The 21,740-nt window shown below is 33.1% G+C and overlaps 3 protein-coding genes across 3 annotated transcripts; all 3 read left to right on the top strand.

Annotated features, from left to right (window-relative positions):
* Positions 1 to 1,835: 1,835 nt before the first annotated feature.
* On the top strand, positions 1,836 to 11,490 carry LOC18595360 (mediator of RNA polymerase II transcription subunit 15a-like). The gene is made up of 9 exons (XM_018123100.2): positions 1,836 to 1,995; positions 2,233 to 2,349; positions 3,491 to 3,609; positions 4,812 to 4,923; positions 5,314 to 5,416; positions 5,941 to 7,242; positions 8,566 to 8,636; positions 9,172 to 9,246; positions 10,049 to 11,490. Exons 3-9 carry the CDS (start codon positions 3,497 to 3,499, stop codon positions 11,369 to 11,371), a joined length of 3,099 nt encoding a protein of 1,032 aa, XP_017978589.1. The 5' UTR covers positions 1,836 to 1,995; positions 2,233 to 2,349; positions 3,491 to 3,496; the 3' UTR covers positions 11,372 to 11,490.
* Positions 11,491 to 13,124: 1,634 nt separating this feature from the next.
* Positions 13,125 to 15,364, top strand: LOC18595359 (mediator of RNA polymerase II transcription subunit 15a-like protein). Its single transcript, XM_007023272.3, has 4 exons — positions 13,125 to 13,190; positions 13,473 to 13,611; positions 14,414 to 14,525; positions 15,014 to 15,364. Exons 2-4 carry the CDS (start codon positions 13,490 to 13,492, stop codon positions 15,113 to 15,115), a joined length of 336 nt encoding a protein of 111 aa, XP_007023334.2. The 5' UTR covers positions 13,125 to 13,190; positions 13,473 to 13,489; the 3' UTR covers positions 15,116 to 15,364.
* A 4,598-nt stretch (positions 15,365 to 19,962) lies between these two features.
* LOC18595358 (uncharacterized) lies at positions 19,963 to 21,527 on the top strand. Its single transcript, XM_088807321.1, has 3 exons — positions 19,963 to 20,020; positions 20,333 to 21,097; positions 21,217 to 21,527. Exons 2-3 carry the CDS (start codon positions 20,371 to 20,373, stop codon positions 21,234 to 21,236), a joined length of 747 nt encoding a protein of 248 aa, XP_088663447.1. The 5' UTR covers positions 19,963 to 20,020; positions 20,333 to 20,370; the 3' UTR covers positions 21,237 to 21,527.
* Positions 21,528 to 21,740: the final 213 nt, after the last annotated feature.

Genomic DNA, 21,740 nt, shown 5'->3' with positions numbered 1-21,740 from the left:
CAAAATTGTTGAGAACAAAGTTTTTTTTTTTTTTTTTGAAATGGTCTTTATTTTTATTTTTTTATGAATGAGATAGGCTTTATTTTATTAAACAAAATCAAAACAAAATATAAAAAAGCATAATGCCTAAAAAATTCAGGAATTATTTTAAAATTTTAAACAAATTTTTATTATTTTATTATATTATCAAATTTTTTATATTTTTATTTTGAATAAAGTAAGTCTAAAAGCACATACTAACGTAACATGATAACATAATCACGTGACATATTTCATATCCATATTGACATCATGTGAGTGAAAATAATAATAAATGATGTTTTAATTAACAGTTTGTCCATTTTAATAATAAAGATATATGAGAGCTAAAATGAAAAAATAATAAATTATTTAAATATTTTTAAATAATTTAAAAACATTTTTAAGCATTATATATATATATATATATATATATATATTATATAAAAGCACAGACATACACACGGTTCTATCTATGAAAGAATGGCACGTTTGGTTCGCGGAATAGACAGGAATAGAATAGAATAGTTATTACGTGAGAATAGAATGAAGTGGGAATATAATAGAATAAATATTACGCAGTTTGGTATGATGAATAGAATAGAGTAGGAATAATTATTATGACTTATTACAGTGTTTGGTTGGTAACAATAACTTTGGAATAAAAAAGGAATAGAAAATAAAAAGATAAAAATACCCTTTATTATATATATAATTATTTATTTTTATTTTATTTTTTAAATATTAATAATTTATAATTAATTAAAATATTAATAATTAATAATTTAAATATCAATATGTTAGTATAATTTAATTATTAATATTTTTAATTAATTATATTTTATTTATAATTTAATATTATTATGATTAAAATATTAAATTTTTTTATTTTTTATTTATACTCATTAAAAATTTAATATATTAATAATTTAATAAATAAAACATTAATACCCTAAAATATTAATATTTTAATATTTTAATCATATTAATATTAATAATGTTTAAATTATATATAAAATATTAATATTTTAAATTTTACAAATAATTTTTTCTTTTTTATTCTATTTTTTCTCTTTTTCTTTTTTCTTCCTCATAGGTCGATCGCCGAAAAGGCGACCGGTGTAATAAAACATTGATTTGGCATACCATGTGGTCGGATCTGGCCACTACGATGCTAGATCGATGCTTCCCCACGGCTGGATCTGACCGTGGAGTGCCAGATCCAACTGTGGGATCCGATCGAGAAATACCTGATCCGGTGCTTCCCGCGACCAGATCTAACTATTGAGAGCCAGATCTGGCCACTACGACGCTAGATCAGCGCTTCTCCATGGCTGGATCTGGTCGTGGAGTGTTAGATCCAATTGTGGGATCTGATCGGAAAGCACCAAATTCGGTGCTTCCCGCGACCAAATCTGGCTGGATCTTTGTTTAAATCTTGTCTGACCATATTCAGACATGAAATTATCATCGTCGTCGCTGTCGCCACCAACGTCATCTCTGATGTTGAATGCCACTTAGAGAGAGAATGAGAGAAGAAAGAACATGAGAAGAAAGAGAAAGAAAAAAGGAAAATGAGCAGAAAAAATTTTTTTATATGGATTAAGTTGTAATTTTGTAAATCTAATAAAGATATTTTAATTATTAAATATTTCAAAACTATTTCATGATTTATGAAATAGATAAAACTAAGGAGAGAATCGAAAATATTTAAAGTAGACTTTTTTTCTATTTTAAAAAATATTGATTCTTGATGAATTTCTATTCTTCGAATAACTTTTAAACCAAAGGAATTGGTTGGAAATAGAGGGGAATAACATATTCCCCGTACCAAACGTGCCAGAAAAGTCTTTCCAATTCACTTTGGTCTAACACCTGACCGTCTTTGGCTTCTTCTCGTCTATTCTTTTTTTCTCTGTTCTCAGTTCCATTTCCCTTGGTTTTCTCTCGCTTTCTTTTCAACCTAGCGAAGCTCAGGTGATTTTCCTTATTTTCTTTATTCTAATTTTGTTTATTTATCCGAGAGTATTAGGTACCCAATAAAAGCAAAAAGAAAACAAAGAACGAGAACGAGAAGCCACCGATCATCCTTAAAGAAAACAAAGCAAAAATTTTAAATCTTTTTTTATGCATAATTATTTTGAAAAGCCATAAAATCGTAAAAAAGATAGTTTTTAAAATTCTTTATTTATTTATTTATTTATTTTGTAATAGAGGGCAAGAGAACCTGCGGCGTAGCTTTAATTCAATCGAGGGATTTGGAATTTGAAAAAATATTTGACGAATTTTCGAAGCGGATCTCTCTTTTGGAATTGGGAGCTCTTCGTTGAGGTAAAATTTCAATTCTTTCTTTTTTTAGGTTTTACGATTCTGGTCTCGTAATTTCCTTGAAAATTTTACCTGGGACTATGTTTTTTGACTTGTAGTAATAAAAATTTGATTTTCCTTTTAAGAATATCACCACGTAATTGACTTTATAGTTTCTTAATTTTTTTTTTTTTTTGATCTGAAAAACAATTAGAAAGTTTGATTTTATATTTGGATACCCAATAATGAAACAACCCTTCAAAGTAAATTATTTCTATTAGGTATGGTTTATATCATTGATTCTGTTCATATTTGTAATTATCTTTTATATTGTTTTCATTTAATAATTTTATGATGAAATTCAAATTAAGGGGTTTGATTTTATTGGTGAAAAATCAAGGATTTAGGTCATCCAAATATATTTAGCTAGAACAGTTTTGGTTCCAGTTAGAGGGCTCAACTTTTTCATAATCATGAGTCTAGGTAGCATTCTCAGAAGCAAACTAACAATTAATCCTCATTAGCAATTCGTTGAATATGATCATTGCTTGTCAGTGATTAGCTGGTCAACTAGTGAAAGAAGTAGCTTTTTAGTAAGTTACAGTTCTCCTTTGGCTTATAACCAATGGCCTAGCACAGAGAGAAAGAAAAGACAGAATCTTAAACAGCCTTGCAAAGAAAGGTTGGTTAGTAATATTACTGAATCAACCAAATAGACATCCAAGTGTGCGAAATTGTGGCTTACATATTGAAAGATAATGTTCAATCATGGTTTTGCGGTGTCTATGCATGTGTAGTAAAATGTCCTGTGTTTTGTAAGAGCTAAACTGATGCAGCGAATGATTTGTAGTGTCAAATTTAGGTTACAATATTACAAAAAAATTCCTTCTCGTATGTATAAATTTATGATTTTTGCTATCTATGAGGAAAACTATAGAGAGATTTTAAAAAATTACATGCTTTATTTGAGTTATTAAGAGATAGAAACTGAAGATGGGGAAGGGAAGCATTTATCGAAAAGAAATTTGTCGAATATTTTGCATATTGAGTAGTAACTTCTGTTTCCAAATTTACTAGTTTTTCTTTTTCACTTTCTTTTGTTTATAACAAAAAGATTTTATTTGCAAGTGTTTGTGACTGTACTCTTCTCATTTGGTGTTGTTAGGAATTGATGGATAACAGTAACTGGAGGCCTACTCCTCCCAGTGGAGAGCCCACAATGGACACAGGTGATTGGAGAACCCAGTTGCAGGCTGATTCACGACAAAGGATTGTCAACAAGATGTAAGTGAGTTTTATGGTATTATTATTTGTTAAATATACTTGTTGCACTTAATTTATTGTAGATTCTGTGGCATGTCTTCATAGTCTTAGTTATTGTTAATAACCAAACAATACCATCAATAAAACCTTATTTCCTATTCCAAGCAGTTTCTTTGTTTCGTAAATATATGGCTTGAGAATCAAAGCTTGCTCTAACCCAGAGTTTGGGCACTTTGTACGGGCCACATATCTGTAAGCTGATGTGGCTAAGCTATTGGGTCCAACTTTATGTGGCATTCTTGGCGCCATCATTTAATGAATTTTAGTGATTGAATAAAGATGCATTTTGTTTTTAGATTTTGGGTTCCTTGTAAGCTTGGCACTTCTTACCTCATTCAATGTGACCCAAGTGATGGATGCACATCATTTGAATTTGTTTGGGATACATAGTAAAACTATCATAGACCTTGGGCCTCAACCCAAGAGACTGTCCTTACAGGTGAGCTAACCATCCCTCTATATATGTCCAAGATGTTCCTAGTACACATCAGTTGTGTGTCTCAGCACACTTGCGCCACATGACAGTTCTCTAGGCCAATCCCTGATGTCCTTGTCGAGGGATCCACACCCATATGGTCCTCCGTCGTAGTACCCGTAAGTCCATGTGATATTACTCCCTAGGTGACTTTGATACCGCTTGCCAGAGGACTTGGTTTAAACTCAGAAGACTAGTTTGTTAGTTGAAGTGACCATCCCTCTTATATGTGCCTAAGATATCCTTAGTACACATCCAGTATGGAAATTGGCACGCACCTGTGTCACATGACATAATCACATAATTTAGGTAGTTTGCATTAGGTCTTTCTTTTCTCAGGTAGTTTGCACTCAGGTGTTTGCAGTATGTGGACTGTCTTAGAAGTATAGACTTTTATTGATGCGCGTTTTGAGATTTTAGGTTGTTAGTTGAGAACTTTTATTAAATTCCAATGTGGTGGCTTCGGGGTATTGAAATGTAGACAGTCCTGAACAAGTTAAAGGGAAAATTTGTTGGTGTTCAGTTTATATCTTGGTTAAATTTCATTTGATGTTATGTAAATAATTTACTAACCTGATAACTTGCATTCTTAGCATTGACTTATTTACCAATTGAAGATTCTTACAAGCTATTTTTAAAATTTTGATATTTGTGTGTCACTAACTTGTGAAATGCCTTGCATATGTAGAACGGATACAATGAAGAGGCACCTTCCATTTTCTGGCCAAGAAGGTTTAAATGAACTCAGGAAAATTGCTGTAAGGTTTGAGGAAAAGATTTTTACGGCTGCAAGCAGCCAGGTAATCAAGCGATGCTGCATTCCTTAACGTGCTTTGGATGCATGGTGTTTGTATCAATATTTGTGCATTTCATGACTTTGTGCACGTAGCTTGTTGTTACCAATATTTAGTCTGTTTGCGTTGTGTGTGTTTCTGTGTGTCTCCTTTTTTCCTATTCATATGCATAGACATGCATAGACCAAGGCTCCTTACCTTGTCAATTACATTGGAAATCCATGAGAAAGATTTCCAGCGAGGAAAGAGAGAAGGGAGAGAGGAAAAAAGGAAAATGCTTAATGCTAACTCAAATATTAAGCATGGGCCATATAACATTTTTGATAATCTTGTCTTGTATTCGAATAATAAAGTACAACTTATTTATTCTAATGGTGTTATGGATTCTATATTCAGTCTGATTATCTAAGGAGAATATCCTTGAAGATGCTTACAATGGAGACCAAGTGTCAGAATACTATACCAAACACTGGGACTAACAGCAAACCTCCTGATCCAGGTAATAGCAGGAAATGGCATTTTGCTTCGATGTATTGTAGGAGCAGGATAGTTTCCATTTACATGTCCTTTCTGTTCTTTTACATGTAGAATTGTTTAACTTACAACATGTTCAGTGGCTAGTCTAATGAAAATTCCCTGAACTTTATCCCTTTTATTCCCTTATTCAAGTGTAGCAGTAGTAATACTTTAACCAGGCGGGTTAAGTTTTGTTTTGGTGGGGTGGAGGTGTTTTAATTTGATAGATATGATGAGCACCCAAAGAGAGCCACATTTGCTGTTTCCATAATTGAAGTCTTTCAGCATTGTATGCACCCCTGCTTGTGCTAGGAATAATTGTATCATTTTTTTCTTCCTCAGGGTATGGTTCAATTGCACTCACATGTTTTAAGTCTAGTTCTCTTTTTAAATGAATTAGTTACTGTTTTGGTATTTTTGTTGTTTGTCTTGTTCTAAATGTTCTTCAATTCAGTTCTTGTGGGTTTGTTCCCAACTTCTCTTTCTGAATATAAGAATCTTGGGTAGGTTCTCAGGCCATGCAGAACCAAGTTCACAGTCAAGGGCAATCAATTCCTATCCCACTACAAAGTAATCAGTCACAAACACGTCAACAACTGTTGCCCCAGAATGTTCCAAATAACATGACATCTGCTGGAGTTCAAAGTTCTGCTGGTTTACAATATGGAATGCCTCCTGTCTCTGGTCTAACCCAGAATCCTATACCTAATGTTGTTGGCCAGAATTCCAACATGCAGAACATGTCTGGAACTATGCAGAACTCACTGGGGCAAGGGATGCCTTCCAATATTTTTGCCAATCAGCAGAGGCAAATGCAAGGAAGGCAACAGGTGCATCCGCAACAGCAACAGCAGCAGCAGCAGCAGCTATACCATCAGCAGCTACAACATCAACTTATGACGCAACAGGGAAATCTCCAACTGTCACTTATGCAGTCTCACATGCAGCAACAGCAGCAGCAAAACCTGTTACCGCCTACTCAGTTGCAATCTGGTATGCAAACATCATCCACCATGCAGCCATCTGCAATGCAATCAACTCCTCTTCCTGGTCTTCAACAGAATCAGCAATCTTCTCTACAACAGTCAACCCAGTCCATGCTTCAGCAGCATCAACAGTCAGTCCTTAGACAGCAGCAACAGCCACAACAGGCAGCCAGTGCTGGTATTCATCAACAACAAACACCAATGACACAGCAGTCAATGATGCCTCAGCAGCACCAGCAGCCTCCACAGCCACAGCCCCAGCAGCCACACGTAATGGGACAACAGACAAATGATGCAAATATACAGCAGACTCAGTTAATTGGTCAACAAAACAGCATTGGGGACATGCAGCAGCAGAGATTGCTTGGCCACCCTAATAATCTTTCAAACCTGCAGCAACAGCAACAGCAGCAGCAGTTAATGGCTCAACAAAACAATCTCTCGAATATACATCAGCAGCAGTTGATTGGAACCAAGTCGGGCAACTCAAGCATGCAAACTAATCAGCAATCTTTACACATGCTATCCCAGGCTAAGGTTCCACTCCAACAAACGCAGCAGAGTGCACCTAGTTTGTTACCAACTCAAGGACAGACATCCCAGCAGCCGCCACTGCAGCAGCACCGGCAATTGATGTTGCAAATGCAATCTCAGTCTACTCAGTTGCAGCAACAATTGGGTTTGCAACAGCAGCCCAATCAATTCCAAAGAGATATGCAGCAGAGGCTTCAAGCATCAAGTCCCTTGCTTCAATCGCAAAATCTGATAGATCAGCAAAAGCAGTTGTATCAATTACAAAGAGCTGTTCCAGAGACATCATCAAGTATGTTTTTGAATCTATGCAGTTACCTACCCTTGTTCTTTGCTTTGTTGCTTTCTGATCTTGTGTCATTTAGCTGATATGTGCATTTTTTTTCCTCTGATACTAGCACACTTCATCCTTGAAACCTTTAAAATTTTTTTTAGCTTATGCACCCACTATACATTTTCTTAGTTGACGCTATTGTTTTGTGTTGCATTTCCACTACTTCCAAAAGTAGTTTCCTTTCCAACTTGGGGAGATTGAAGAGAACATTTTCTTGAATTTATGCTATGCTATCCCCGTCAAAAACAAATCTCAGACCTCACATCTTGGTTAGATGTATAATTAGTCTTTAGCTAACAAACCAGTGCCTCCAAAATTGCCGCACCCTTTGCTTGCATCAGTTGATCATAGGAACTGCCTGGCTTTTTGGCTCCCAAACACGATGCCAAATGCCCCAGGGTTTCGTATGCCCCCTATATTCCTCGAGTCTAATTTGTGCCATAGATTGTTTTAATGCTTTAGTTTGAATTACCGTTATTGTTATCATATTTCTCTTTCAATGAATAACAGGCTCATAGCTTCAAAGAGTTAACTTTTTCTAGGTCTTCCTTCTCATGTTTACTTTATTTATCAATCATTTGCTCCTATTCCACCTGAAGGTCTTAGTTGTAGATGGAAAATGTTTAATTAGGTCTTAACTTGAGAAATTCTATGAGTAGCCTTGAAAAATTAAAAATACATTTGAACTCTAGTTATTCTTTATTCATCACAGTGGAAAGTCAAAATTACAAATTTCTTACTTTTATAGAGTAGACTTACATCTTGGAATAAGCCAAAAGGAAGAGACATTCAAATTTGGTGTTGCAGGGAGTGTACTTTTTAACGAGTAACCTCAAACTTGGATATGCATGGTTAGCTGCAGAAATTAGGGATAAAATCTTTTCATATGTACATGTTGAAAATGTTTACACATGGTTTCTTCAAATTCATTTCAGTTGTACCCATGGTGGGTCCGATGGAATTTTATGGCATAGGTCATTGGTTGCATTCCAGTCCCTGTTTGATCTTCCCATCTAGCTATATTTGATCTTCCCATCTATGCTATGTTTATTTGATTTTACTTTAATTTGCTATGAAAGTTGGTTGTTTTCTGCTTGAGATATATACTTCCTCCATAAATTATCTATTTTAATGTTCTGTTACATATATGCGACAGAATCATGTGTCTTTATGTGTATGGAGCAATTTTATTTCATTTGAATTATGTTGTCCTTACTTACCCTTTTTCCTCAGAAATTTCCATTTTTCTTATATGTTCATTGTTTTATATATCTTTTTCAGCATCTTTAGATTTCACTGCTCAAACAGGACATGCAAATGGTGGTGATTGGCAAGAAGAGGTCTATCAGAAGGTAAAATCTATCTTCACATATTCTCCTGTAGATAATATTACACTAACGATTTGGTTTCAAGAAGGTTTTGAGGTGTAGGAAAGTGGTTTTGAGATGATTATTAGAGTATGTTGGGATGCTTCTCTCTGCTGAAGTATAAAAGAAAAGAATTAGGAACTTAAGAAACTAATTTGATGAGAGAAATCCTGACAATTTTTGAATGTCTTATTAGTTTGTTAATAAGAATTTGAATTCTTTTATCTTGTTCTTAGAAGAAAGAAAATAAAGCTTATATAAAGCCTTCAGCGGTCAATTAAAGATCCGTTATATTGGTGAGCAAGCAAACTGTCAAATAGACCAATGATATCTTGCATGATTTAACTACATTAATAATCATTTATTGATGCATTTGTTCCTTCACTTGTTAACTAAAATCAGTCTCTGCTTGTCAGCAAATGAAAAGATCTTTTTACTTTTCTCATTAATTATTAGACTTGGACAAATTGAGTGGTTTAATTATTGGTTGACCGTTCTGTTTTCTGATTTAATGTTGCAGATCAAAACCATGAAAGAGACATACTTGCCTGAATTAAATGAGATGTACCAGAAAATCGCTGCCAAATTGCAGCAGGTAGGTTATCTTTTTACATAATCTTCTATATTCATTCCCTAACCTCCACAGAGCGGTGGGACCAACCTGCACTGTACTCTGCTGCCTTGTATGTCTAAATAGAATTTAGAGAATAGCAATGTTGTCAAAGGCCCTAGGACACTTACCTCGCATGATTATATATACGGTACAAAGAAAATTCTGTATTGTGTCTTATAAGCTTAAAATATATGATTTTGTTAATAAACATTAAAGAGTTTACTCCGTTACATTGCCTAATTTGTTCCAAAGATCAAGAATTATCATAACCAATGTTATCAAACAAAGTTCCAAGTTTCCTTCACTTCCATAACAAAAAGCTGTGCATCAATTATAATATCAATTTTTTTCCTGGAAATAGAGCTAAAACTGGCCTGTTTTGACTATTTATAGAGTGGTTGACAAAACAAATTAAAGCCTAAAGAAACCAAAGGACACTTAGGCGCACTTTTTCTGTGCCTTTCGCCTTGTAAAGGGTGCACCTAGGCGCAAAAGCCATGGGCCAGATTAAAGGCTCCTGCCTTAAGGGGTGCAGGGTGCTTTGCTTGATTTGTGCTGTGCCTTAGTGCCTTAGCGCCTAGGCATGCACCATGACAACATTGGAGAATAGGGATTCACTACTACACGTTAGAAAGCTTTTGGTTACATGCTGGTTTTGGGTTGCTATTTGAATCTCCTTCCTGTAGGCACTGTTTAGTGGTTGCATTTATACTTATATGGTGTAATTGTGGTTTGTAAGTTTACTTGTGTCTGTTAATACAATTTTATGTGTACTATTTTCCAGCATGATTCTCTTCCACAGCAGCCTAAGTCAGACCAGCTTGAGCAGTTGAAATTATTCAAGACCATGTTGGAGCGCATTATAACTTTCTTAACTGTTTCCAAAGCAAATATCTTACCCACTTTCAAGGATAAGCTGACTTCGTATGAGAAGCAGATAATAAATTTTATAAATACCAATAGGCCAAGGAAGCCTGCCTCAACGCTGCAGCAAGGACAGCTTCCTCCACCTCATATGCATTCCATGCAGCAGCCACAACCTCAAATTAATCAGACACAGTCTCATGATAATCAAATGAACCCTCAGTTGGAGTCAATAAATATACAAGGTTCTGTGCCAACAATGCAGACGAACAATACGACAAGTTTGCAGCACAATTCTTTGTCTTCTTTACCTGGGGTTTCAACAGCACAGCAGACTATGTTAAATTCGCTGCAGCCAGGTTCCAATTTGGATTCAGGACAAGGAAATGCCTTAGGCTCAATGCAGCAGGTTGCTCCAGGACCTTTACAACAAAATCCTGTGAGTACCTACCAACAAGCAAATATCAGCAGTTTGTCATCACAAAGTGGTATAAGTGTTCTGCAGCAAAACATGAATCCTCTTCAGTCAAATTCCAGCATGCTTCAGCACCAGCATCTAAAACAGCAGGAACTACAAATGCTGCAGTCACAACAGCTCAAACAGCAGTATCAACAGCGCCAGATGCAGCAGCAACAGTATATCCAGAAGCTGCAGCTACTGCAACAACAGCAAGCAAAGCAACAGCTGCCCACACAGTTGCAGACACACCAGATGCCACAGCTGCATCAGATGAATGATGTAAATGATATGAAAATGAGAAAGGGGATGGGTTTTAAGCCGGGGGTCTTTCAACAACATCTCCCAGCAGGCCAGCGCCTATCTTATACCCATCAACAGTTGAAACCAGGTTCTCAATTTCCTTTTTCTTCACCTCATCTCCTTCAGGCTGCATCTCCCCAGATGCCTCAGCATTCTTCCCCACAGGTTGATCAGCAAAGCCTGCTAACATCCATCTCAAAAACTGGAACCCCTTTGCAATCTGCAAACTCACCTTTTGTTGTTCCTTCACCATCAACTCCGTTGGCCCCATCCCCTATGCTTGGGGAATCTGAGAAAGCTGTTCCAGCCACTTCCTCTCTCTCAAATGCTGCAAATGTTGGACATCAGCAAGAAACTGGTGTTCAACCGGGCTCCCAAGCCCTCGTGTTAAAGTTAAAGCATGCATTGACTTTAACATTTTGTTTTACTATGTATTTTGCTTTATTGTACTGGTTATTAAGAGTGTTGTACCAGTGTTTATGAGGTGTCTTTATGCATGTTTCAGTTAAAAACACTTGTCCATCATGTTAACAGGCGTTATCCTTGTATAACTTCTATAAATGCTTTTGGTTTATAATGAATAACTCCATCTTTCACATAAACATTGTTTTTCTCTCCTTTCTCTGTTTGTTTTTACAAGCAGTACACATTCGCCTTGCTACCTTCATCTTTTCTTCAGTTTTATTATTATTATTATTGCATTAGTAGAGTTAAGGTGCTTGAATTGTAGCTTAAAACAAAAAGGTGATCGAGTGTTATATTTTTTAACCTATGTGCAGAAAGTCCATTTAGATTTTTAAACGACAAAATTTTCTCAAAAAGGTGTTAATGTTTAATGACAAATTTTTAATGAAATATTTTTTTTATATCTTCATTTTTGTCTTTCAATAATTAATAAAATTATAAGAAGACTTATACGTTTTCACATTTCTTTTTTATTCTTTTCCATTTACTTTTTATTTTTAAATAACAGAAAATAATTTTTATTTTATTTATTTATTTCATTTTATAAATTTATTATTTAATTTAATAAAATTGATTTATTATTTATTATTTATTATTTAATAATATTGTCTTTTCTTTCTTGTGGGATCAATTCCACAAAGTAATAAAATACTAAAGTATCATTATTTTCCTTTTTCTTCATCTCTTTATTTATTATACTTTTTGCCAACAAAGCATCATTAGTTATGTTTATTCAATTAATTCATAGATATCATATCACTATAATTATTTTATTAAAATACTACAATCATTAATATAATACAAAATAATTAAAATCAAATTAAATAAAAAAAATTATAAAGTAGAAAATAAGTTTTTCACACATGAAAATCTCTCTTTTCTTTTAATTTCCAATATATGATTTATTCACTTAATAAACTAACCAGTATAACAATAGGATTAGAAATTAATAAATAAAAAAGGTAAATATTATTTATATATAATTTTTTATTGTTGAAAAATATTTTGAATGTCCTGCATAATTGATGAATGTTAATATTCTTATAGTGTTATGATAAAAAATTATTAAAGATGGGTCATGATAAAACTGTTTTCTATAAATGATCTAACAATAAAAAAATATTTTCAACAGTTAATACAAATAAAATAAAGTATTAAATTTTCAATAAAATATTTTAAGAAATCAAGCCTATATATCTAAATTACTACACAAATAGCATTTTTAATTTTTTTTTTAAAAATAACATCATACTTAAAAAATTTCTAAACTATTCATAAATAATTTAAATAATTTTTTATTCTTTTATTACGTTCAATCAAGTTCATATATATTTATTTTTGCCTAAACAGGTCCTCACAATTAAAGGTTAACATGCTATTAATTAAAATGGCACTTATCATTTTACACTCACGTAGTGTTGATGTGATTGATGAAAAATATAAACCATGTCATCATATTACATTAACATGTCATATCACCATCTATTACGACATGTTATTTATTTGACTCAAAATAAAAATATAAAATTTTTTTGAATAGATAAAAAATAAAAATATATTTAAATTTTTTTGAATAGTTCAGAATTTTTTAAAACATTACAAAAATCATCCAAAATTAGGTAACTTTTGTAGTATAAATAAATTAAATAAAGAAATTGCAATTCAAAGTTGTAAGTTTTGGGTGGGAAAGATAATATACAAAATTTGAGAGGGTATTCCTGCAAAAAAAAAAACAAAAGGCTATAATTGTTATAAAAAGGTAACGCTGTGTGGAAGTTTCCGTCTCTCCGCGTCCTCTAGTTTTCTGCACTCAACTTAGGCTGCAAACAGACGCCAGGTTCTTCTTCTTCTGCCAATTTTCTGTTTTTTATATATTTTAAATTCTTTTTTATTCTTCCTCTTTTCTACAATTGAGACCATGAGATTATGATCTTATAAAACAATTTAAAGTTTTCTTTAATTTTTCAGTCTCAGATTTGGGGATTTGAAAGCTGCATTCGTAGCCTTCTTTCTCTTTTTTTTTTTTTGTGTGTAAAGAAAAATTTACTGGGGAAATGTTTTCACAGGAAAAGTGAAAATAATTGCTGACAATTTCTTTCTTTTCTTTGTTGTGGGTTAGGAATTAGGATATATATAATGGATACAAATAATTCAGAGGCAACTACAAGTGGAGAGGCTACCACCGTCACCGGTGATCCGAGGGAGTTGTGGCAGTTGCAGCTGCAACCTGAGTCACGACAAAGAATTGTCAACAAGATGTATGAAATTTTCTTTTCTCTAATATATAGATAAATTTATTGTTCATTTATACTATTTGTACCAATTTTGGGGAATTTAATTTCCCATATAGGATTTTTTTTTTCTGGTTGACATAATTATAGGAATTTAAATTCCCTTTTACATTGTAATGTTTTGGGCAGGAAAAAAAAAAGGTAATGTGGCAAATTAAGTTACAAATTTATTAAGATAATAATTTGGCATGGTAATTAGAAATTCTTGTGCCTTCATCTCAATAATTGAATGATAGATTTTGTTTGTGATTCCAAGTGCTTGAATGCAGCACTCAGAATTAAGTCATGTTTGTTTCTTTTTTATTAGTTGGAGTCACAAATTTTCGGCATATATATTTGCCTACTGAGTAGTTGATCTGTGGAGGCCCATGATATTCAATCTTTCCATATTGATAAAATTTTGAACTAAATGTCCATATCTATCATTTCTGTATATTGAAGTCTAGAAAATCCATTGCCACTTTGAAGGGAAATTTATTAGTGTTTATTTATATTTTTATTTGAATTTTTTCACAGTTTACGTAGAAATTTTGGTGATCTTACCTTTTTGTGTTACCATTGAATTTTATTATTAAGGGTTTTCATGTGTTGTTATGAAGCTATAGTTTGGTCAAAACTTTTGATTTTTTTGCAAAAGATTAAAAGATGAATAGAAGATCAGAGACAAATAGAAAAAAGCAGAAGTATTAATAAATGGAGTCTAAATATTCCATGTCTAAGTGATTAATAACTTTAAAATACTTATTAATGTAATGCCTTCCATGTGTAGAATGGATACACTCAAAAGGCACCTGCCATGTCATGGCCAAGAGGGATTAAACGAAATCAGGATGATTGCTGCAAGGTTCGAGGAAAAGGTTTATGCTGTTGCAACAAGTCAGGTAATCACAAAATGCCGGCATTCTATAGTTTGGGTGTTTTTGTATATGTACTAGTTTATGCCGTTTGAGTCAATATGTGTGGATATATTCACTCGTGGGTGCATGTTGCTGTTTGCCAACATTTGTTTCTGTCTTTCTTTATTTTTCCTGGTTCATTCTTTTGTTATCTTCTTATCACATAGTTTATGTTCTGGCACATACACAGTATGTTGCCCAGACTTTTCATTTTTCATGAAGTAGTCATTGTGGATGAGGTTTGACCTTCCAAATATAAGAAATTTATCTGCAGCCAACATATACTCATATTCGATACTCACCCTCCAAGTAACATAACATACATACATACTCATACCACTTAAGTTATGCATTGCACAGTGAATTTATGAGAATGAACAACAGAAAATATTTGGTTAGCCTCTCTCTCATTAATCTGTTGCTTTAAGTAAAAATTTGAAGATCTACAATGTTGTAATAATCTGAATTTTCAGTCAGATTATCTAAGGAGAATATCACTCAAGATGCTTACACTGGAGAGCCAGTCCCGGACTGTTTGTGTTGCTGCGAAGAGAAAAAGAGTTATGGCTCCTTGACTGCAGTAAAGACAATTTCCCATGCCTTGCATTGTGACACCTTTGTCTGCCCCTGCAGCCAGTCAAAAGTGACTCAAGGGCTGTTTCATGGCAAAATCAGATGAACTATAAGTTCCATTAGGAATGAGAAATGTACAATGTCAATAGCTTGCCAACAAACTTCATCAAATGCTGTTGTCCATGAAAACGATAAACTTGATGTGCTGGAACAATATCCTAAGTTTGCCAAATCATATCTAATTTTCACAACCACGAAGATAACTTCGATGTGAACGTTGATTTTGTTGATTTGATCAAATCCAGACGAAGGTGATAAATAATGAACCTTTTTTTCTTTTAATTTTAGAAGAGATAAAATATGAATTAAACGTTTGGAAAAGATTGTGTTTCTTATTATGAAGTGTACTGAGCAATGACAAACAAAATTTGATAGTAAGTAAAGAAAACCAAGACATTGGCCAAGAAAAAGTACAGGAAAGGGGGTGCAGAAAAAGGAAAAAGAATGGACTTCACGGCTCAACTTATGCTTTTTGGTTCGTCTAGCTAGCTAGGGTACTAATTTCAGCCAAAACTTGAAACATGATAGCCTAAGGCCTTGAGCAAAGTCTTTGTTTCTTTTGACGATCTAGTCAATAACAGTAGGACAACTGGTTCTTCTTCTTCGTATCTTTTTCATCTTCCTTGATCAAACACAGGAAAGCAAAGTTTCATTTTTGTTGTAATGTTGTAGACTGTTTTTTTGGTTATAACCCAGGTTCTAGGTTTCTTTCTTTGCCATACAAAAGTTTTGGGTTGTTTTTAGTTTCTACTCTTGGATTACACAGGCATGTCTTCTTCAATTTGAAATTATGTTCTTTTGCTTGCCCCTTAATGATATTTAGCTTTCTCTAAACAAGTTTTCCAGTTTTAAAGATTGCAGAAAGATGGCATAGTGTCAAGAGAAAGTGGACCAATAAGTAATTTGTCACAGTTTCCTTTGCATTTTGATGATTTTTATTTTAAGAATGAGTTCGTATGTAAAAGTACAAAAAGGACCATACGTACATGGTTTAGCTTATACGTTGTACAGATGAATGAGAAGGAGTTTTTGTGAACTTAATTTATTAGTAATACTTTTTCCTACTTTAGAACACTATATGATTTATTTAAGAAGAGCATTAATATGCATTTCATAGTAACAACCAAAGCAGGCATTGTCTCTATTGGTTGCATCTTTCATAATTCATGACATGTGATAAATTCATTATTCTCGTAAGTGATGGGAGCCATTGAAGTGATAATAAAAAAATTTCAGATTAGTTAAATTAGGGATGTTGTGACACCTTAAATATAACAAAAGCTTCTCCACTTATTTTCAATTGATTTTGGGTTCGATACTCGTTTTAAAATTTTAACATTTGCTACTATTCGAATTTGGGTTTGTTCGAAGGGGACTGAAAAATAATGAGATGACTTCAAGACGTGTATCAATATCACTATCCTTAAGATTATATTCACCTTCACATATAAATTTTGTGAATACAATGAAATCCAATGATTGATTGCGTTTTACATTGACGAACTCAATTTATTAAGCACTTATTGATGTATTACAAAATTATTAAACTTTTAGAGCTTTTTTCTTTTCTTTTTGCAACAAACAATATAGAAACAATTTAAGAAAAATTTTGAAGATGGTGGAGAGAATAATTACAAATCATTCAATTGATTCATTTTCAGAAAACTAGAGAATTCTATTTATAAACAAAGATGTTTCTTTGTACAAACACAACTTTTTAAACATATAATTATTTGAACAAACTTAATTGTTTGGACAAAGGTACTTTTTTGAACTGACATAATTGTTCAAAGGATTTTCTTCATTATATTCTTACATTATTATTATTGAAAATGTCTAACCGTATTGATATGAACCTCTTGACTAAATTAGCTATTATTATTATAATTATTTGAGATGAATGTGGACCTAATTCGATTGACATTTTTTATGTTTGTTTTTATATTTTAAAATTAAAACAAAAAAAAATGCAAGTTTAGATATAAAAATATATAATATTTTTAAAAAGGATTATGCACAAAATACATAATTTTTTTAGATGACATAATATATGGTTCGACCTCTATACATAGACTAACAAAGTTATAATTTGTTGTACCTTTTTAATTATTTGTATATTTTAAATTATCTTCTATTCATTTTTTGTTTTTGTTTTACATCAATTTTTCAAAACAATTTATGTAAATAATAATTTTTAATAAAACATTACGAGATGAGATATAAATTACTATCTTTATATAGTCGAAATGAATAATTTATTACCAACAACAAGAATATCTAAACATTTAATTTAATAATTAATCCATGATCCTCTTACTTCAAAAATCAGGATTTGAATCCCTATTTTCCTAATTAAAAAACAAATACAAAAAAAAAAAGCATTTGGAGTCTAAGATTTTGGAATACGATAATCAGATTGTGACTCAACACAACTCCACAAGTGAGAAAGACAAGAAGTTTTTGCTTTTGCTCATTGGAAAAGAATAAGCTCCGATATTACTTGTTTGTAACAGCTACCCTATAAATATAAAGATAAAGATCTAGGATTCGATTTTTATTAGTGCTTTGTCTAAAATTACTTTTTTTTCTTTTTAGTTTTATGTATGATATATTGGTATGATCACGCCTTTCTTTTTTTTTTTAATAATTCTCAAAAGAAGAAAATAATTTAAAGTAATTGTTTAGCCATAGATATAATTTAGGTTTTGTCTCCTATTAAAATCTAATTTGATTAAAGCATTTGTGACTATTTCTTTTGTTAGTCATTAAAGAATACCAGTGACTTGTAGCATAAGCTTCCAAGTAAGGAGCTTGCCGCCATGGAGACAGGTGAGTAGAGAACCGAATGGCAGAGTGAATCGCGACAAAGAATTGTGAACCAGATGTAAATATATTTTTACTCCATTGTCAAGATTTTAACTTATTCATTAGCGTTACTAATGCAATGTCTTTGCATATGTAGATTTGATGGGTTGACGAGACACGCTCCATTTTCTGGGGAAGAGGCATTAAATGAACTCTGGGAAATTGCTATAAGATATGAGGGAAAATTTTATATTGCAGCAAGCAACGAGGTAACCATAAAATTATGGCCGTCCATGATTTGTATGCTGGCACATTTTTGTTGATTGTAGCAGCATATCCCAGATGCTGTCAAGGGCAAAAAAGTGTTGGTTTCTCAATATGAAGAGGAGAAAAACTTGATCATCTTTCTATATTTTCTTTTATAATTCAATAAATAAGTGAACATCAATTAATCTATGCTTCTTAATTCTTATTGATTTCTAATTTCAATCGGATTATCTAAGGAGAGTATGTTTGAAGCTGCTGAAATTGGAGGTAATGTCTCAGAACATTGCAAACACTTTTGGCAAATGTAGCAATCTCCCTAAACCAGGTAATCACATGAAATAGAATTTTGCACTCCTTTTCTCTCTTTTTTTTTTTTGGTGATAGGTAATAGTATTTTGTTTTTTGTGCTTCCTTTGTTTTATCATTCAATTCAGAAGTAGTAATATTATAACCAAGTGCATAATTTGTTTTGGTAGAGGTGAGTTAAAGAAGTGATAACTATTCCAATGGTGATCAAATGAGAAATTCCCTTGCAGCCTTTTCTTCCATGCATGTGTTATCCACTTCTCTGTGTGTGTGTGTGTGTGTTAGGAATAATCTTTCTATCCTTTCTTCTCTTCTTTCGAGGTGGAAGTTGCTTTGTTACTCTAGCATAAAAACCATGTTTGAGAACCTCACTATCTTTCAAATATCTAGGTTATTAGTTGACAAATCAGTGCTTCTATGACAAACACCAACACTACCTCTTGCATCACCACAATAACCATCAACTATCATAGACTGGTAATCTTGCTTCTAAATGCAAACCAAGGCCTAAAGTTAGCTAGTTAGCTTGAAAGTATCAAAGTGTAGGACTAAAATGCGATACAAATGTTCAAGTTTTGGGTCAATGAGGGATGCATGATATATTTATACAAGGCATTGGATTATAAGAAACAAGTTATGCCAACATGAAATGCAGAAATGGTGTTAAAAGTAATTACATTTCAATCTTGGCAGGTTCTATATTAAAGTTTATTTTGTTTAAATTGTAATCAATTGCTTGTTTTGGGACATGGGGAAGTATAAGCCAAACCTTCCTTTGATTGTACAATAGAAATCTAAGCATTGGCTTAACCTTATCTATTTCTTTACCTCTACTGATGGAAATATTCAACTTTCGAAGAAGTGCAAAGAAGATAATGTTTCTTTTTCTTACTTATTTTCTCTCAACCTTAAAGTTGCATGTTTGTTACATTTGCTCAATTTATACAATTTGTTGTAGCATCTCTGGATGTTGCAAACCAGAAAAGACATGCAATTGGAGATGATTTGCAAGAGGAGGTCTATCAAAAGGTGAACAGTAAACTATCTTGACTACTCCTGCAGATTAAATGCACTTACTGACTTGTTCCCAATACAGTTTTGAGGTATCTGAATGATTGCTAATTTGGGGTAGAAAAATGGCTAGAATGCATTAGTAAATTAGAAACATCGTATTAAAGATTATCTAAGGTGTGAGTTATTAGATTGTAGCAAGAAAATGGATTCAGTTGTCTTATGGAAAAGACATTAAAGATCGAATAAATGTTTTAGAGGCTTATGCCATTTATCATAGTCTATGTATTTTGTTGAAGCTATTAGATGCAACAATATTCTTTTGTAGATCAATGATCTTCAATAAACTCAGTAGTTAAATCATTATGTGTTTTACTTTGCAGATCAAAGCAATGAAAGAGAAGTACTTACCTGCATTAAGTGAAACGCACCAAAAAATTGCTGTTTTACTAGAGCAGGTAAGATTTTCTTTTATACGATTTCATATATTCACTGCTTCACCTTAGTAAGAGAGTTTGAAAACCCATTTGAACCATAATTCCCCTCTAGGAATCCCTGAAAAGAACAGAAAAAGAAGCTAGGATTCGACATAAGAAAGCTTTAGTCCAATGTTGGTGTGGTTGGCTTGTTGCATCCCCTTCCTGCAGAAACTATTTATTGCTACTTAATTTATGCTCATTAGCTTTGAAATGGTTTGTAATTTACTTGAAACTATTGCTAAAATTCTAATCTTGTTGTCCACTTCCGGTATTATTCTTATCTGCAAGCAGATTCCGAGCTGCTTCACAATTTGGAAATATCGAAGGTTATGTTCGATCACATTGTAGACTTTCTTACTGTTTCTAAAAGTGATATATTACCTAGTCACAAAGAGAAGTTGGACTCATATGAGAGGCAAATAATAAAGTTTTATGAAGTAATTAGGCCCAGGAAGTGGATATCAGAGTCAGATGATAATCAGATAAACCTTCAGTCGAAATCAATGATGCCACAAGGTTGTGAGCCAATAATACCACAGATTAAGCAGCAGGGGCAGCCATTACAGCAACAAATGCAGGAACAGCACGATCAGCAACAGCAATATATGCACCATCTTGCTAAGAAGCAGCCACCTGCACAGATAAAAACACATGAACTGCCACAGCCGCATCCAATGAATGACTCAAATGACGTGAACATGAGACAGGGAATAGGTGTTAATCCTGGGGTTAATCTTCAACAAATTCTCCCAACTAGCCAGCTTCCTAGTTATTCACATGAGCCATTAAAATCGGATCCTCAATTTCTTATATCTTCACCTCAGGCTCCATATGTCTCATCTCCTTCAACCCTGTTGACTCCATCTCCCGAACCTGGGAACTCTGGGAAACCCATTTATGGCAATTCCTCTTTGTCAAATAATTGCATAAATATTAGTCAGCAGGAAGCAACTATTGAGCAAACAGGGTCTGAATTCTCTACACTTGACAGTCCTGGTAACGATATGTTAGCATTCCCTTTGCTTGCAGGGCTTACAAATGCTAATGACACTCATGGTAATGCTTTGACAACTGGTTTTACCATTTGAAATTTCTTTCTTCCTTTCTAATTTAATCTTCTATATTTTTTTAGCTTTTGGAATGATGTTGGGCTATTATTATTTTACATGTTTCAGATAGATCCCATGTTACTTGAAGCATCGCATGCATCTTTTCTAACCTTGTTTGATGACAACGACAAGGCAAGCCATTGGTGAGGATTTGGCCCCCATGACAAAGCCTGGTCTGCATGCAAGAAATTTCTTTACATAACTGGAGTTGAGAAAATGGGATGCTACATGAGTGCCATATTAAAAGCAATAATGTTTGCACTTGTTATGTCAACTACTTGATAAATTTCTCCATGACCAGTTGCAAACAATTTCTAAGCTTACACTTTGTTTCTTGTTTTTTTGGGTAAAGAATGAGACACCCATTGCTTATGGCATCCATCTCTCTCCTTATTCATGACTGATATAATATGTTCTTATGATAAATTGTTGATCAGTATTTGCTTATATATTAAAGGTTTTTCAACTCTTTTGCATTAACTCCTATGTAGCAGGGGCATGCATACTATTTCTAATCAATCTAGGCTAAAAATGATAATTACGGCATATTCATAATTTATTGAAAGTATACTTACAATGTCGTAAAAATA

This window comes from Theobroma cacao, chromosome 6, assembly GCF_053813885.1.
Source record: "Theobroma cacao isolate CCN51 chromosome 6, ASM5381388v1, whole genome shotgun sequence".
Taxonomy (NCBI): Eukaryota; Viridiplantae; Streptophyta; class Magnoliopsida; order Malvales; family Malvaceae; genus Theobroma; species Theobroma cacao.
The sequence above is the reverse complement of the archived record's forward strand: the minus strand, read 5'-3'. Positions and strand labels throughout refer to the sequence as shown.

Excerpts from the sequence above, each read along its gene's own strand:
- LOC18595360 (XM_018123100.2), top strand. The coding sequence starts at position 3,497 with ATGGATAACAGTAACTGGAGGCCTACTCCTCCCAGTGGAGAGCCCACA. Across the intron at positions 3,610-4,811 it reads CAAAGGATTGTCAACAAGAT|AACGGATACAATGAAGAGGC; the intron begins GTAAGTGAGTTT and ends TTGCATATGTAG. Across the intron at positions 5,417-5,940 it reads CAGCAAACCTCCTGATCCAG|GTTCTCAGGCCATGCAGAAC; the intron begins GTAATAGCAGGA and ends AATCTTGGGTAG.
- LOC18595359 (XM_007023272.3), top strand. The coding sequence starts at position 13,490 with ATGGATACAAATAATTCAGAGGCAACTACAAGTGGAGAGGCTACCACC. Across the intron at positions 13,612-14,413 it reads CAAAGAATTGTCAACAAGAT|AATGGATACACTCAAAAGGC; the intron begins GTATGAAATTTT and ends TTCCATGTGTAG. Across the intron at positions 14,526-15,013 it reads ATGCTGTTGCAACAAGTCAG|TCAGATTATCTAAGGAGAAT; the intron begins GTAATCACAAAA and ends CTGAATTTTCAG.
- LOC18595358 (XM_088807321.1), top strand. The coding sequence starts at position 20,371 with ATGTTCGATCACATTGTAGACTTTCTTACTGTTTCTAAAAGTGATATA. Across the intron at positions 21,098-21,216 it reads AAATGCTAATGACACTCATG|ATAGATCCCATGTTACTTGA; the intron begins GTAATGCTTTGA and ends TACATGTTTCAG.